This window comes from Mycetomoellerius zeteki, unplaced genomic scaffold (genome assembly GCF_001594055.1).
Source record: "Mycetomoellerius zeteki isolate Tzet28-1 unplaced genomic scaffold, Tzet1.0 scaffold220, whole genome shotgun sequence".
NCBI classification, from domain to species: domain Eukaryota; kingdom Metazoa; phylum Arthropoda; class Insecta; order Hymenoptera; family Formicidae; genus Mycetomoellerius; species Mycetomoellerius zeteki.
Window position 1 is genome coordinate 10,699 of NW_017257173.1, and position 19,195 is coordinate 29,893.

At 33.0% G+C, this 19,195-nt stretch overlaps 1 protein-coding gene across 4 annotated transcripts in view; it reads right to left on the reverse strand.

Annotated features, from left to right (window-relative positions):
• LOC108722850 (pleckstrin homology domain-containing family G member 5) overlaps positions 1-19,195 on the reverse strand; it is a 156,963-nt gene that overhangs the window by 10,672 nt on the left and 127,096 nt on the right. For all 4 annotated transcript variants that reach the window (XM_018448189.1, XM_018448188.1, XM_018448187.1 and 1 more), the window contains 3 exons: positions 18,474-18,580; positions 11,222-11,358; positions 3,385-3,461 (listed from right to left, as the gene is read on the reverse strand). In XM_018448189.1, the coding sequence (XP_018303691.1) occupies positions 3,385-3,461; positions 11,222-11,358; positions 18,474-18,580 (321 nt within the window). The remainder of the gene's footprint in view (positions 1-3,384; positions 3,462-11,221; positions 11,359-18,473; positions 18,581-19,195) is intronic.

Below are 19,195 nucleotides of genomic sequence, written 5' to 3' on the forward strand. Positions count from 1 at the left end.
ATTTTTTTTTTGCTCTAGGTGCTGTTCGGAGAATGTTATGATGTACGCAGATTCGCTCCTCGGAAAAAACACATGTTCCGTTTACCACTTGCCAAGACGCCATTTTGTATCAAAAGTTATAATAAAAATTTTTTTTATACCTCAAAACATGTATAATAAAGCCTCAAATTTCATTTTCCATGATCCATTGAATAGTTTCCAAGAAAAAAATTCCCAAAAAAACGTTCATTTTTCAGTGCGCCTGGGTAGTATAACCCCTTAAAATAAAATCGAAAAAACCGTGAATTATCGAAATAACGACGAAATTTAAATTTGATCGTACACGTAATCGTCCATGGCGGAAAACGCGTCGAGAGTAGACGGTCGAAGGTGTGTCGGGTCAAGTATGCATTTATTCTGACGCTCACAGCCGGATCCGTCTTTGACACTTGTCAAGGATCGAAATTTGTCAGCTTCATTTGTACCTGGACCACCTGGACCGTGCCACGTTCGAATCGGCACAAACACGCAACAGATTACACACATCGCTGACCGAGCGGATTAATCCGGCTGCATCCGGTACAGATGAGGCAGCTGTGTCACGTTTGCAGTTGCGCGAATCAAGCCGGAACGCTCGCGTAATTGTCGCTCGGACAATAGCGGGGTGTTCGGCGAAGACAATGGTAACCGCGACGCTAGGAATCGGATGCACTCGGGATAGTAATGCTAGGAACAATATTGAATGAGTTGTATAGGAAAGTTTAAACAAATAAGTGTTGTGTAGTATATCGATCGATTAGATTTATATTGAGAGCTTTCCATTTAGTGCAGACCCAACCCAAGGAATTTTTTTATATCAAAATGATAATTTTTGGTTACAAAATTTGACTGTATTAACTTTAAGTATCAAAATAAAGTCATTTAAATTTTTTATTGATTTTTATGTGTTCCTTGGAAAGTCGATACAAGCATCATTCTATCTTTTTTGTCATTTAGAGAGTAACAAAGCTAGAACGACATTTGTGTTGACTTGTGTCATCAAATAAAAAGCATCCAGAAAAACATTCAGTTGTGTAATGTATCCATATAGCACTTCTTTTAACCTTTAAGCCTAATTTACAGTATGCTCTTTGTTTGCTGTTTTTTGCTTTTTACGACTTTTTACTTCTTGCCTTTTTGCCTCTTACTCAGTTTCTTCGTTTTCTGTCGTTTGAAATAAAAGTTGACTTCGGAAGAGACAAGAAACACGTAAAAAGAAACGCGATCATCGATAAAACGGTCGCAAAGAAATGAGGTCGTGATAGAAAGCAAGAAATAGGAAACAAAGAATACATTGTAGATTAAGTTTTAGGATATAGAACAGGAAAGCCACTATAGTGAAGTATTATATTTTGAGGCAAAGAATATAATAAAATAATAAATTATAACAAATTTTACTACCGGAAAAACTGTAACATTTTAACTCATTGCCAGTACACACAATAATTTTCTGGATTTTTGCTATACATGGGTCGTTCGTCCCAAGTTAATTTTCAAGTTCATTTTAACAAATATACAAAAATTATTAAGTGATTTTTACATATACTTTAACATCTTTAAAAAAGTTTATTATAAGGTTGCGTATTAAAAAAAAATTATATATAAATATTGTAATTAATTACTTTATATTCCCAGTTAAAAAAAAGAAATGTGCAGAATACGAATAACTCAATCGTATTAAGGATTAAAGACTCCTGTTTTATTGTTAAATCGAAATATAATGCGTGGATAATATAAATACATTGACAAAAATGATGTTTCAACAGTATTATTTTAATTGAAAATAATCTTGTTGATTTACAACAACAGTATTAATGAAACAAAAAAAACAAACAATATATATCTGATAGGGCTCTCGAGAAACAAACCATAATAATAAAATATTAACAAATGAGAGCATTCACAGCGTAGTACTCGGAGCGCAATACATATAATATATTCTCAATACTTTTTACATTACGCGTTACAAAGTTCTTGGACGTTTTCAACGAAACAAATAAAATTTTATTAAAACAAGATCATAAATATTTGTTTCATTAACGGTGTTATTAAATTAACAAACTTATTTTCAATTAAGATAATGCTGTTGATACATAATTTTTTTTAGAGTAATTACATTTAAATTATAATTGATTGTGTTCTTTATTAGTTTGATGTATTTTCGTGAAAGTTCCTGGTCCACCAGGAAATTTCCCGCGGGAAAGTCTCGTTCACGATATCGACAACGTTAAACCGATGATGCGCCGTCGCACTTTGCTCGGTGCGGCTTTGTTTGCGCCCGGCGAATCGTTTTACGATTTGTCTTTGTCAGCTTGGCCGTATTGTTACCGCCCTACCAGCAGGTCAAGGCTCGTAAAAGAACTACAAACATATATCGTTCACAGAGATGCTAAAATGTTCGCTTCATCTCGCGAGAGTCTTCGAAAAAAAGCATCGGCGGGGCACAAAAGTGCTCGTACTTGACGAGTAATGATATGTCAAGGCTGATACACGTCGACACTTTTGCGAAGCACCTCGACACGTAACATCGTTTTTCCGGGTTAATGCAAGATTGCAATATCTATGGCGGCACCACACTAGTTAAATTCTTTAATTTTAAAGTCCATGTCACACACTATACGCATTGGAAACTGAGGATTGAAGATTAGAATTCAACTATATATCGTATGTAGATGACTTGGGACAAGTGTAGGTGACTAGGGAAAGCATGTATTTTTCTTAAATTTAATCATGGAATCCATCCATGAGTCTCTAAAGGAAGTTAAGTTAAGTTTAAGTTTTAAACTTCCTTTAGAGACTCATGGATGGATTCCATGATTGAATTTAACAAAAATACACTTGTCCCAAGTCACCTACATTTACGGTAATTAGAATACACACATAAAACGGATTAAAATTAAGTATCTGATTGGTTGACTTCTAATCTTTAATCAATGTTGCTAGGTCTGTTCGAAAGTTAGTTATCCCTATATTAAAATTAAGTAAATTAAATTTATCTCCATATATTGTGATTTTCTAAATATTTTAGCCATAAAATTTGACTATTTTTTTTTATTTTCCTCCAAAAAAGTTTCTCAAAAATTCTCCTAAAAAAATTCTCCTTTTTGTACTTTCAAAAAATCTCTTAGAGGAAAAACCTCCAAATTTAGGGGAAAATCCCCTAATCTGGCAACACTGTCTCTCTCTCTCTCTCTAATTTGCAATCCTCAGCCTCCAGTGCATAGTGTGACATGGATTTAGGAGGTCCTATCGTGACGAAGTCGAGTTAATTAAAGATTTATTATATTTGTAGTAGATGCGCTCTAATTTAATTTTATTGTTGCAAAGTTTAGTAGAATATTACTTGGAAAGAAGGGAACTACTTACCCCACTGGCTTTCCGTAACAGCACGTTCTGATTTCCTCTTTGGCTAGGTGTCCGAGAATTCAATCTTTCATCTTTAACTGAAACGAGAAAGCGAAAGTTGCGGTTATTATGAATTTCTGTACATATTTTGAATCGGACGGGTATTCTGTAATAATAATTTTCTAATAATTTCAAGCAAAGCCAATTTCTATCTAATAATAATTCCTATTAGTCGTGAATCAACATTGAAAATTTATAACGCAGTAACGCATTTTATAATTAAAAAACTTTAATTTAGCGAAAACACTCTGCAAATAGGTCGCGATATAAAATATGCAAGAGGATGCCAATCTTTTTTGTTGACGTTGCAAATGTTATTTTCATCGTGCATTGAATGAATTCGCTCTATATTTAAACGCCCGCAAGGCACATGGAACGCTGCATTGAACAGCAGCGGGGTTTGCAGATCGAATGGCTTTGTATTATCGACGCGCGTAACATTTCTGTAGTGCGTGAGAAAGTCGCGGGAACCATTTAAATCGTACGTGCCCGGGGCGGCCTAATTTTGCATTTTGAGAGCTCTTTCATGGCAATAGTCTGCAGCTCACGCTCGCGTCAGAACTTTGCCTTTTTTGCACGCAAAAGGATCAAAGGATCAAATGCATTACAAGGGTCGCTGTATCAGCATTAACTCTACCATTATCCGGGGATAAATGAATCACTTACACTTGTCTTGCATTAAAATCTCATCATCGCCTTATAAAAATAAAAATGTAAACGACAGAGCATGTGCAATTATTTAAAAATAGACAATTTATGGAACTCATTTTTGAATCTCATTTCTGTTTGAAGTTCTAAATTTCGAGTTATTTTATCATATAAAATCATCATTTTCCCGTACAATTTGCTCGTTTATTTACATACAAGTAGATTATCATAAATGAAATCATATACGCTTAAGCTGAAAATTTAGTTATGTTGTATAGAAAGTAATTTTAGAATATAACTCCCGCGCACGCATTCGCAGTATACTATAGACAGCGCTTTAATTGCGGTCTGTTACATATAACGTTCGCAATCGCCTTGTTACGGATTTAGTTAGTTTCGAATTTTAATCACTCGGAGTTGTGCATCATCTCTATATTACCTCTAGGACGCTCGTCGTACCAACATCTGGAGCCTCACGGTGACCCGTTTGTTCCGGTTGCAGTTCCTCGGACATGCGGAACTTTCTGTAGTTGGTTCCGGCTTAATTTCATCGCGACGCAACTATATTCATTCGGTCCGGACGACTGAACGAAAAAATGCGAAAAAATCGCCGTGTGTATTATTTTGACGTGATTCCGTCCTTTCATACGCGCAGACGAAAGTCTTTCTCGTAGAGCTTTATTTCCTGATTACGGAGAGAAGTGATAATCCTCATATTTCTGACTTGGGATTATCACGTCTCAGTAATTCTTTCCAGAGTTAATGAATTTCTTATAGATATTTTGTTACAACAGTATTGCTACGTTGTTACGACAGCTTTCTCATAGTTTCCTTTTTGCGATATTGATCATGATTATAAATTATGATTATAAATTATGATCAATATAAGCGTTGCATCGCGCCACACATTCTTGCAACTATATTTTAAACCTTATTAAAATGTTATTCTAGTTGCTTTATATGTATATAAGTTATATAATTATTTATTTATTTGATTCATATATAATGTATGTGTATGCGTTTGTGTGTGTAAAATTTATATCTATGTGCATATGATTCATATCTATAATTCGACGATTCTATACATATAATTCATATTTAAGTATTTAGAATTTTATGTGCTTCGTATATAATGTGAAAAATATTTAAAAAATCTAAAAACACACAATACATATTAAAACATACACATACAAAATAAATGACACATAAAAAAAATTATGAATAAAATTCTGTCTTGAGATCTTTGACGCGAATTATAGAGTCTCTAAAACGCGAATTTTATGATAAGCAGCATGCAAGTAGTAACGACTACTGTCTGGCTACTATCAGTCATTACTACTGATTGCAGAGCGATCGAAGAACGTGCCTTATCTATGTGAGATCTACACAGTACTAATATTACGTCGAAAAATTGCTTTGATAATATATAATATATCTATATTTTATACAACATTTATATGAATTTATCACATCCTCCCTTGAAATTTTTTTAACACGTTTAAAGCATTCTAGCAATAAATCATTATAGCAATAAGTAATACAGCATCGTGCCTGCCGTGACCATTTCACGAGGAAGAGTTGTTACATTCGTGCGTATCTTTTCTTTCCTCCAGGGAAACGTATCTCCTTTTCTCATTCCGGCTCATTAATTTTGCGCCACATGACAACGCGTGGCTTGCTTTTTCGTTCTTGAATAATATCACGCACTCTTCTCCATCGTCGATCGTCCTAGTGCATGGTTACAAAAGAAACCCAGGGACTTTCAACTGTAAAGAATATTATTGGCGATCTGTCGATCGCGGGTGACTGTATTCTGATTCCGTTCTGCCCGAGCCCGACGGCGAGGAAATTGAACATTTTTCCGACACGGTCGTTGCGTATCGTAGTCGTATCGGAATTACGCTCGCTTGCATTTATATGCGTATATATTTCGATTCAAAACCGATTTCTGTCGCGCGTGAATATTTAATACAGAATATTCGTATCGAACTTGTGAGATTGTGCTGTTATTTCCGAAAGCTACAATATTCTTATAGAAAGAAGAAAGCACCATTATAAAATGCTTTCTACTCGTTTCAGAAAGAAGATTGCAAACTCTTCGGACATACAGTACTTCGAAAAAAAATAAAGAGATCTTAATGACTTCCTTTCTTAAAATCAATACTTATTATCGAGATTTGAATAGTTCTATGTTATCTCTACAAATAAATGTTCTATGTTTCCTTCCATTTCAACGACTTGTATATGGCAAAGGTCTACATATATCGATTAAATATAAAGCACTTGTTCATAGCAAACATGACGCATTGTTTAATAAACAGAAGAGAAGTTTCCGAGATTGCTCGTCTCCATACTTGACGTCAAAGTGTTAATAAATGTTCCACTACATTTCCTATAGTGTTTGTTTAGAAAGTATGCTTTTAAATAGAGAAACTAATCTACATTAATAGGTTTATACAACCCAATTATAGCAAACTGTAATAAATCGTATCTCCATTATTGTTTGAATCTTAATAAATTAAATTTAGATTTTCTCAATAAATCTAATAAATTAGTTTTAGAAAATATACTTATTTTTTTTATTTTAATAAGTTCTATATGACCTAAAAGTCTGTAATCCTTTCTCTGAAGCACTTTGTGTAAGAATATGATAGAGCCAAGGTGATACAATTTTAAACATTAAATATAATTCTAAACGAAAGAAAAATTGAATCCAAGGTTCAAGTTTGACAACCTTCTCATTGTGAGAAGGATACTGAAAAGTATCCCAAACAGAAAAAAATTAAACTTGAACGTCGAAAATTGGATTCAATTCTTATTTCGTTCGAACTGCACCATGTTTGAAATTTTGTATACTACTTTACCTTATAATACAATAATAACAAAATAGTAATTGAAATTTTATGATAACACGTGTGTCTAGAACTTTTTACATTCTGAAATTGTCCTAATTTCAACGTTAAGTCTTTGAAATGCTTGTTGGAGGTATAAACATCGGCTGTTTAAATTTCCGGCGCGACATACAATCATGTAGCAAACACGATGTTATTTCAGGGAGAGGCATTGTACACGTTATTCGTATCCCTTCCATGCGGAGGCTTTTCATCGGGTGTATGATCGGTCTCCCGAAATCACTCGACAGAATGTGTGACCTCCCCGCGTTGTACGTGCGCCCCTCTCTCAGATTCAAATTCACCGGGGAAATCATGATGGAAACGAAATAGCGGCGTTAAGTAACTGTGAGAAGATTTTCCGTAAGAGCATCGAGTTATGTTTAGCCCTTCTATTATGCGTCCCACTTTTCTTGCCTTTTTTTCGCCCTGATAGGATTATGCAGACGTCGTCCGCGAGCACATTTTGCTGCCCGTCTTTCTTTTCAATCCTTTTCTATGTGAAAATTCTCTTTCGCTCGAAAAATACGACAAAATTTATTGCCTCAATAAATTATTGCATTAAGATGCATTGTTTGTATACACATACAGTTGTGTTGCTTTTCAAATATCCTACAGATATAGAAGAATGAGGACAGAGGCATGAAGCCAGCATGAAACGCTTTGGGGGCTCGAGATTTTTTATATAGGGTGGGCCATTTTAATCAATACACGCGAATATCTCGAAAAGGAGAAATTTTTTCAAAACATGTTTCAAACAAAAGTTTTATGGTTTCAAGGGGGAAAGAAGACAGTGACCTTGTTTGACCTTGAGAAGATGTCCTTAATGTCAGGTCCATGTTAAATAAAATTTTTTAAACGAAACCCTTCATTTTTTATTGCGTATTCTTGTAGCTTATTTCAAGAGCTTTCCAAAACGTTATAATAAAGTATTTTTTCGTTAAGTACATTTCGAGTTACGAGATTCGAAAGTTACAGTACTGCTGGCATTTACATTATTCAAGTTGTCCGACCGACGACTAAAACCTCTTGAATGTTGTTCAGGATCATGTCTTGGATAACATTTGTCAAGATCAAGACCATTGGAGATTATTCCTCTTATTTTCATTTTTGTACTAAAAATTCATTTTTACGTAAAAATGAAAATAAGAGGAATAATCTCCAATGGCCTTGATCTTGACAAATGTTATCCAAGACATGATCCTGAACAACATTCAAGAGGTTTTAGCCGTCGGTCGGACAACTTGAATAATGTAAATGCCAGCAGTACTGTAATTTTCGAACCTCATAACTCGAAATGTACTTAACGAAAAAATACTTTATTATAACGTTTTGGAAAGCTCTTGAAATAAGCTACAAGAATACGCAATAAAAAATGAAGGGTTTCGTTTAAAAAATTTTATTTAACATGGACCTGACATTAAGGACATTTTTTCAAGGTCAAACAAGGTCATTATCTTCTTTCCCCCTTGAAATCATAAAACTTTTATTTGAAACATTTTTTGAAAAAATTTCTCCTTTTCGGGATATTCGCGTGTATTGATTAAAATGGCTTACCCTGTATATGTTCGAATGGATAAAAAAAAAGTGTTTAAACTCCCTGCGAAGTGCCGACGCATTTTCTGCTCTATCTTTTCCGTTTATATTTTCTCTTTTGCAGAATAACTGCTATCTAATATGCTACATAAAACGGTTAAAAGGTAAGTTAACACTATTAGGAGGAACTAAACGTTGTTAACAAAGATGATAATTAAAAGTTCCAATTAAAAGGAATAATTATAACAGCAAATGTGTTTCGTGTAAGCCGAGAATAGTTCAATTGTCCGCAATGTTAAATTCATGTCACTGTTAAATTCATGTCAAATTACCATATATCCAATTTAGGTTATTTTTAATCATTTTTTAGATTGTCGTTCATACCGTTAATTTAATTGAAACAATGGAGTTAATAATTTATAAGTTGAAGCTTTTACGTTATGGACGATGGTTCAACAAGACAGAGCAAGTTAGAAGGTTTTAATTACAAATTAATCAGATTGTTGAGGAAACTGCGCTTATTAAAATGTTCATAGTTGTTAAGCAGTTGTATCACAAAGTTTGATAAATATCCGACAGTTTTAAATAAGTGGGCAGTTTAATAAATTAGTGATTTTTTAAAAAAAGACCATGGAAATAAGTCGAACTTTAAAAAAATTTTTTAAAAAAGTCACTGACTTATCAAACTGCCTTCGTATTTGACTAATTATGTGATAAAAGTCAAAATGTTTGTTTATTACCCCACTTTTTACCAATTTAGTTGTGATTTTAATTAAGTCTTATATTAATTTTATTTTAAATAATTTAAATCAAGAAAATGTACAGGATTATATTTTAATCAAATTTAATTTATTATTTACTAAGTACACATGTTAACGTGGACGTTATTTACTTTGAAACTAACCACAGAAATGGATTAATTTACATTTTAATATACATGGGGAAATTAAAAATAAATATTATTTATTTAATTTAAAAGATTGAATTATCACATTGCTCCTTTGATATCTAACAGTGAAGCGCAATTTTCGATCAAACGTGCAATTAAGAATTTGTTTGAAGTTATTAGAATAAATAAGCAGCATATTGTCTGTAAAAAATTAAATTGTAGAATTATGCAATTTTTATTAGAGAAAAAGTATATTCCTTTAAAGTACTTAAGAAAATACACACACAGAAAGAAAAGAATTTTATCAGTCAGTACTCTGTTTCACCCGCCAAGTTTTCATTATCCGTCTCATCAAACTGCAAAGGAGGTGAATTTAATTATTCGTTCGTTCTTCATTATCTATTAACGATTCTTTGAAACCCTTGCCTGTCGTCACCGGATATCTTCGTTGCCTCAAGTCGCCGGAAGACAATTAAATTAATCAGGGGAAACAAGGGAATGGTTTGTGCATGATCTGTGATGATTTAACAGAGGCGCTGAATTATTTCATGTATTTAGTCGATTAACTTTGCGCCTAAGCCGATTACATATAGCCTAATTAAGTAAACCTAACTGTATAATAATAAGCGTTGTATATTTACCAGCATCTTAAAAGTGTATAAGGAAATATTTACAGAGTTTTAACTTGTCACAGAGAATATCTTAGGAAGCGTTCCTCGAAAATTCTAAAAAGAATTAAATTAAATAAAAATGCAATGAAAAGAAATCCAATGGGATTAAAAAAAAAGCTAAGTACTTTCTTAAAATATCATCGGCGAAGAATGTCTTCAAGAAAGTTAAATCTAGAATCCGTTTTGTGATATAAATACCACACTCCATTATATGACATGGACATCGATAATTTATGACAGCTGCCTATATTCTCTCTATCGAAAACCCAGACTTTCTTCGACGCGTATGATCCATTCGTGATTTATGTCACTCAACTTCGTTCGGACTGTGTCTATGTGGTTGTAGATTAATCAAACCTCGGGAATTCGCTAGACTATCTCATTCGGTGTAGAATAATTGATTGAGCTCAATATTCCCTAACCGCAAATGAGCCGGAGCGTTCCAACGCACTATTAATAATTAATTAATTACGGTAGTCGAAACCAAGCATTGAGTGGTGCGTTCAAAGGAACGTGCGAAAATTAATGTCGAACAGCCCGGACGATAATTACCGTTCGTCTAGTATTACGACACACAAGACTCAATTTCTGACCAACACAATTATTTTCCATCACTCGATCACAATCAAGTTATTATTTTAAAAAACGCGTATATACATATATTACGCGTATGATCGCTGCGACGTTTTACAGGAAAAGAAATTTATATTTTTTTAAATGTTTATGTTTGAAATTTTTATTGAAGTATCTAAAAATTTAATTAATTTATAAATTACAAAATGAATTGATTGACAATTTTGTTTTGATCGAAATAATTATATTAGGACGCTTAAAACTTTTTGCAGCATTGTTATCAACGTTTGAGCATTATACGTAATCATTTTGATAATCCAATAAAATTATTTTCAAATCTAGTTAAATTTTTAGATGCTGTAGTTATAAAACGGTTCTTTCATGTATATTAGTATTATATAAAATAAGTAAAAGTGTAAATTTCAATATTTATCATTGGCTAGGTCTAATAAATGGAACAAAATACGACAGCAAGGAAGCAGAAATAGAGGAATCAATCTAGCGCGCATATGGTATGCCGTCTGATATAATTAAATCCTGTGACAAAATTTGCTTAAAAATCCGTATGTTATGAAATAATGCAATCTCACCGATTACTCGTAGGTGTTTTCCACCGAGGGTAGAAGCGTCCGTTGTCAGCAGGGATAACGGCGTCGAAGAACTGTCCAGGACTTCGACGCGCGATAAATCGACGCCGCGACGCTCGCAGGCTGGACTCAGCACATCCCTGTAACACAATACAGCGAGTTAAATCATCTTCGTATCTTTCAACGGCGGAAATACTTCACAATATTTTCGTAACAAAGTACAAGTTCTGCCCATTCTGCCCCATCCAAATTCCAAGACATTATAAAACGGTAATCGAACTGCGTATCACAAACGTGATATAAAAACTAACGCTTGCATTATATCAGTTAATTAAAAGTAGAAAATTACACGAATGCATTTTGAAAAATTGCCTCTCTGTTTAAACCGTTATTGCGATTACCGCAGCAATCGTGAAGCTTTTGTTGAGAAACACAAATTTTAATTCTTGTCAAATGCGAATTTTACTTTCTGCTACAATCTGTTCATCCGCGTAATCTCTGAACTTTTGAAAATAAAAGTATATAATTCCATTTTATGTACTTTTCAGTCGGACTCTACGACGATTAAAGAAATCTCTCTTAAAAGACTTAGTGCAAAATTCACAAAGGAATATCCTGTACTTTAAAAGAGTATTTCAACTTTGAGCGGAACGAGATGTAATAAATATATAATAAATATATACTTAATTCTTCCAGAAATAAAATTGATTACACAATATCGTGCACTTATTTTTAAAAAGGATTATATATTCGTCCATATATCATGTAGAATTTGTGAATTTACATGAAAAAAATTTCAAGGAGAGTATATAATTAATTATACGATATTATAAGATTTAAAAAATGTTTAGAGAAAGGTTAAAATATTATAAGATTTAAAGATGTTTAATCAGATGATTTGACGTTATTCAATTAGATTATTATACATTTATTTTATATTTATATTAAATAATTTTTTTTTTATGCAAAAAAGTTATAAATAATTTTTTCTTTTTTAGCATGCGAAGCTAATAATGTTACGATTCTTCTTCAAGTAAACAATTATTGTTCGTATCTTATTATTCGTAGTCATTTTTTTCAAGATTTAATTGTTCGTGCAAGTGTCTTATGCTAGATTGATTTTAATTCATCCCATTACTTCCGAAGACATCAAACATGTTTTTATCCGCAGAAATAACATTTCCGTCATTCCTTTTTCTTAGATCCATATTCTGCTTTAAACTCCATTTTCTCTCTTTGAGCTCGTTTCTATTTGTTGCATTAACGAACAACTTCCTTCTTTTAATATCATGCATTTAGTTTTCGGATGCACTTTCCAGTTCCTTGAATGATTCCAATTTTATAAATAACTCTGCTGCTAGTTTCGAAGCACTTAGTCGATAAGTTACTTTTAACTTTCCGTATCTATTCCGATAGTCAATAATCCCCGGTTTGTTTCAATGAAATATTCTATCTGGCTTCCGCTATTTGGCTTTATTGTAACTTTTAATAATGTTTCATATACCGTGCTTTCGTGTATGTTAAGCGAAACAAATTGCGAAAATGATAAACTTGGTTATTGACGCGACAGACGAATCATAACAATGTACATATATCAACCCCGATGCTTCCTACGAACAGAGTTAGGTAATCAGAGAAGGCGACTAACTAAGTTGCTGCCAAGTCGAGGGATCAGAAATTATTACGTGCATCCTCCGTCTTAAAGGCTAAAACTTGCCATCCTCGTTTTCCATTCACTTCATGCTGCCACCACGAGAACTTTACCAACTTACACGAAATTATTGCCACATGTTTCTTGACGATATAAATCGTTCAAAATTTCACTTTTTGCCACGGGAGTTTGTAAATTCATTACATAATTCCTAAAACAATTAGAAATTACATAATCAACCAGCAACGATGTGAATAAATCAAAACAAATAATCAGACAAACCGTCGATGTAACTAAATTGATTCCCATAGAAATAATTTTTTACGTCTGATGGCAAATCAAATAAACAATCGCGAGTTGAAGATTCACGTGTGCGAGATTTGTTGTTGGAATTAATTGTATTCTCGAATTATTTTTAACGTATTTGACAATTCTAACAAAATATTCATGATTGGTACAATAATATACCGTTGTGAAAAAAAAGCTATAAAATGTTATCAAATATCGTAAACAATCCGTGCATGTACAAAATTACAAATGTATTTCGCGATATTTTGTTTAAGAGAATAATTGAAAGACGCGATGTTGTAATTTTATATTACTGATCGCTCTTCGGTAGCCTAAAGTTTATCCGTCTTTGTTTCCTAGATATCATTCAGTTTTTCCGGCGGCCTATTTCAAAAGGAAAAGGGGTGCCTAATGAAATAATAGTGTAAGGTGGAACAAAGCATCTTCCCTTGAAGAAGGCGTAACGCTGTAGACATTGACAGAGTAGAAATTTCGTCGACGAAATTCGAATAAGAGGAATAAGAAATTAATTTATTCATCCAAGCCCTTTCATTATTCAGCTTTGTTTTCGTATATTTTACACCGTGCCCTTCGTTCTTTAATATTGACTATAATATGTATCAAAACAAAAGCTTTTCTTTGGCGGTCCCGTCTCGAAAGCGCAACTTGTTAACCATTATTCTTGTCAAAATAATTTGCCTGATTTTTTAAAATATATTTTATACGACGTTTTCACGTTTTCAAGCGTGAAATTCTAATTAGTCGTTTAAGTTGTGGATTTTATTGAAGCAGTAAGATGAAAAACTGGATGATGTATGTTGCAATCGCGTCAGGGTTGAGTTAAAAATTTGTAGAATTAAAATTTCGAAGTGTATCGATGCAAGTAAAGTAAACCGATGACGCAATGTCGTGAAATTGAAAGCGGTGCACGTGGCTCGTTTAAAGTACTTAAAAGTCGAATCGTCATTGCGTTTGGAGGTCCGGTTTCCCGACATTTTTTTATTTCACATTTTACAGGCTTTTGTTTCAGCCATATAGAGTGGCACTTGTACTCAAATACCGTTTTTTTTTTAACTTTTAAGCTTTCCACCTTTTGCAATCGAATACTTTTTTTTAAATGAAATGCGATATTAATTCGGTATTTTATGACGTCGAAGTATTGCAAATAAATGAAGTTTACGAATGCTCTAAGTCTTTTAAACTCAATTAATGTTTATTAATGTAATTTTTTATCGTCACCTCATAGGTTTGCAAAGTTAAAGAATCAGTTCAAGATTTTTAAAAAATAATAAGTAATGGAAATAACAATAATAACGATAATTATTTATATAAAACAGATATGTTAAATAATGATATAAAATCAGATTTACATTGTATAAATATAAATAATTATACTATAATACATTAATTTAATTCAGCTGATTTTTCTTTCATTAAAAAGCAAGTAACTATGTTTATTCAATCGAGAGTAGTGATTATCCATAATTATTTCGAATACGCTTGTTTGTGTTATTACGTAATGTCCATCGAGCTTTACTCTCCGTACGAAAATACAATCTTTGTAACGTAAAGTCGTTTTCGATCTTTACTCATTTTTATATTTTCTCCTACAGTTACGACATATATCGTTTGAACAGGACTATCCCTTCACGCTCTATTCATGTTTATTGAACATATCCATTCGCAAATCGCTATAAATTACTGGCGATAGCCACTAGCTATGATATAAACATATGTATGAATATATATGCACACGTTAACATTCTAAATAGCGGTATGTCATTTCAAAGTGAGTGACTCAATGATATTCGTTGTTAATATACATTCCCTGCATGAGATACTTCGAATGAGAAGAAGGAGGGAAAAATAGAAAAAGAAAGACTTCCATGTATTCCATACCTTCTGATTATACCTGTCGTTTGATTTTCTTAGACATCGAATAATTAATTAATGCGACGTTATACATAAATAATTAACATGCGTAATCAACTGAAAGATTTTAATCGAAATAAATTCAGCCTAAGAGAGCAAATACAAAGTTGCCACAAAACTGGAAATCAGGAAAATGTCAGAGAAATTGAAAACGATCACGGGGAAATCAGGGAAGTCAAGGAAGTTTTCAAAATTTTCTGGAAAATTAAAATTCTTGGCTTTAAAAAGGAGTTTAACGCGCGTACATCACATCTCTATACAGTTTTGGAAATTACCAACTTAACAATTAAATGCAAGCAGTGTCAGCAACATTAATAATTTACACATTGCTATATTAAATTACTCCCTTAACAAAATATTTGACGGTTTCAAAACCAAGACGAAAATATAAAAAATTTCAAAATATTATTGAAAGCATCAGGGAAAATCATAAAATTTTGTCTAGAAATTAAAGAAAAGTTATGGAATTTTAGAAATTTGTGACAATTTTGAAATAGAAATGGAGAACAGAAATGATTATCTGATTTGTGAATTATTTCTTTTCATTCTAAGACATATTTCGTATTGAAAGGGTGTCAAATCGAATTCTTTACAACAACGTAAATTGAATTCTTTTTGGACTTTCGCGAGAGACGGTAACGCGCATTTAGTTCTAATGCAAGCCGTAGCTTCGGGAGGTTATTATGAGTAACAAAAGAACGATCCGCGCAATCTGAGAAGGATCTCGTGTTGACGAATAGTATGCTTTTCATGCAAACCGCGTATCGCGTGGTCGCGATCCCAGGACTCGTAAAATAAAAATTTTTTCATGCGCACTCGAGCTTTGTGCAATTCACGACTCGTCGCTTTAACAATGCTTAGCAATTAAGAGTAATCCGGTTGAAAGCGTAAGGCGCTTTCACGCGAGCCACAGCGACAGGTAGCATTGTCTTTCCATGATACAACGCGTTTTTTGATACTTGTCACGCTGAACAAACATATTAATCAAAGGTACGGCAATCGGATGAATTTGATTAAAAACAAGAATAGCGACGATAATGTTCGAATTGTTTGTGAATTTGGCAAATAACAAAAGTTAAGAGGATTAAAAAAAATTGAAAAGTCACGTTTTAATTTTCTGAAAGGAGATTTCTACGTTCGTTATCCATCTAAAGTTCCTAAAAGTTTTTCTATAAATATCCCGCTTGTCATAATAACCGCCTGGACTTAAGCTACTTGATTGCTGAACATTAAGTGGCCGCTCAAATGAGGTGCAGCTTTTCAAAAGTTTGGGACGTTTCTAAAACAGCAGCGTTTTAAAGTGCATCTCGTTCATCTCCTGAGAAATTCTCTGTCAGTAAATTTCGCCCATTAATTTATTACTCACTCTCAAAAAATCGCAGAAAAGTTGGAGAAGTGGCACTTACAAAACTGCGAGACGGATTGCTACGTACGACGTATATATTAAAATGACATCCTTTCCTTACTCCAAAAAGGAATTTGTAATTAATAATCGTGTCCGTCTGCTTTCTCGTTTGTAAAGAAATTTCTTCGCGACTAAACGAGGGTGTTCATTCATATATTCGTGCTGATTAAAACAAACAAAGGACAAGAAGCCTCCTGAATGAATCATCAAGATAAATTGCATATAAAAAATATCATTCTATTGTTAAAAAATATGATTATTCAATTTATTTTCTTTCTTTTAAGTAACGGTTATCTGTAATAAAAAATATTGTTTTGATGATAAACTTAAAATGTATTTATTACAAATTTAAAAAAAATTCATTATTATGTACTCAATTTATTTACTTTTGAAGAAATATTATAAAATTCATTGAAGAAGATTTTATGTAATAACTAAATCGAATTTGTTTTAATTTAATAATGTTAATTAAAATATTAAATTTACTAGGATATTCAGAATAAATATTTTGAATAAATCTGATGATGCTTGTGATGAACTTATGATAGATTTGCGGATATATGAAATACTTGAAGTAATTATTACTTGCGTATAATACACTAAACAAACTTATTAAATCTTTAAATAATATTAAGTAAACATTTATTTACAGTAAATATTTACTCAATAAAAAAATGATAGTTAAATCAAATTAATGTTTTCTGTGTTAAATAAATATATATTTATACATTTAGTAAATATTTGATTAAAACAATTCAAACAAATATTTATTAAAATTTAATATTTTTTTCAGTGCATATATTTTTTGTGTGAATCCGCATTCTTAATTATGAAATAAAGCACTTCCGATGCGTGGCCCTACTTATTATATTTCCCTTGTCCCTTATTATAAACGCACCACGATGAATGCAGCGATAAGCTTTGCCTATTTATTTCCGCCCACAAATCCGCTTTCCCCTCGTCGATGTCATGATAATAAATCGATACACTCTGTAGAACGGACAACTGTAGGGGGGAATAAGGACCGACCTCCTGACGATTTCAAAAATAGAAGTACCTTCTGCCTTCTTTTCTCCTCCTTTTTCTTTAATGGATCGTCCCGGAGGTCGATAAAAGAGGTAGGAGGAGCCATCTCCTTTTTTCGAGAATGAATCTAAAGAAGATTGAATGTAACGCAGTCGGTTGGTATATCTTCAGTCGTCGTTAAACAACATGTGATACATGACGATGGTACTTGGCCTAATGGAATATTCTTTAACGATAGGCATTACGTAGTATATTCCAACCATGTCTCGGCAGACATTAATTAGTGAGAATTAATGGTAAAAAACGCTGAACGTGAAATTAATGCAGATTTTGGAGATTTGCATTCCGGAAAGTATTCTCTCTCGTAAAAAAAACGTCACGTTGCAATGAGAATCGTATCACAGATAATGGAAATAAATTGTAAATATCACTGTGTAATTGACGAATAATACTGTCGTTTTGCCAATCGTATTTCAACAGACGCTGCGAAGCTGAAATTACATTCTCGTAAAAATATGGAGAAATAATAATTATGGAGAGATAATAATTATGAACCACATTATTGATCGCCTAAGTGGAACGAAGATTTTTCGTATTGGGGGAAATTTTAATCTCACGACAACGATGGGGGATGAAAGATGTCGATGTCGGGACGAATATTCTGAAACTGATCCGCCTTAGGATCGACATCATGAGATAACGGAACAATGACGTCGCGAGGGCGGACAGCGAGCATTTTTCGCATCCTCGTCTGCAACGGGGAGGATTTTGTAAGTCGTATGATGTAATGCAGTGGTTATCCGATTGGATAATCGGTCCCGGAACGCGCATATTGCGGTTCCGTTGCGCGTCTATAAATATCGCCATATTGTCATTCGCAACGTGACACGCGTGAAAATTTATCGCCCCCGACGGCGCGCAAAGTATTAAAAGTACGATAAAACTTCACTCACACCAGGTAAGTTCCCCGCGTCGCCGGCAGAAACTCCTCCCGATCGAAGGAAGTCAAGACGTCGTCGCTCACCTCGAAACTGACGCTGAAGTATTCGTTACTGGATACCTGTAAGCAGAATAAAGCACGCCTGTAAGCACAATTAATTTTATCTCTACAGGTGGAGCTAATCTTAATATTCTCGTAATTAGAATCTTGGTTTAAGATAATTCTTGGTCTGGCAAAGATTTCACTTTTTGTCGATGTAGATGAGATTTAAGAGTTTTAAACGAGAAAGTGATAAAAATAAATGCTAAGCTCAGATTGTTTTCATTTCACAGAAAGTTCTTGTACGACAACTTTTATGCAAGTTGTTTGTACTTCATATTACATCTAAAAGAAAATTATTTTCAAACTTGCACAAAATATACGTGATGAAATCTAGTAAATCAATAGAGTTACTGCGATAAGAAAAATACTAAATTTTAATAAATATTTGTTTGAATAGTAGCTGAATACTAACTGAATATTTACTAAATGTAAACATATATATATTTATATTTAGTACAAGAAGCATTAATTTAACTTAACTATCATTTTTTTATTTAGTAAATATTTATTTACCGTAAGTATAAAATGTTAAGTTAGGACTATTCAAATAAATATATGTTAAGTAGATACAATAAATAAAAGAAGGGCAGCGAGCCAATTAATAATTGGCTCGTTGCCCTTCTTTTATTTATT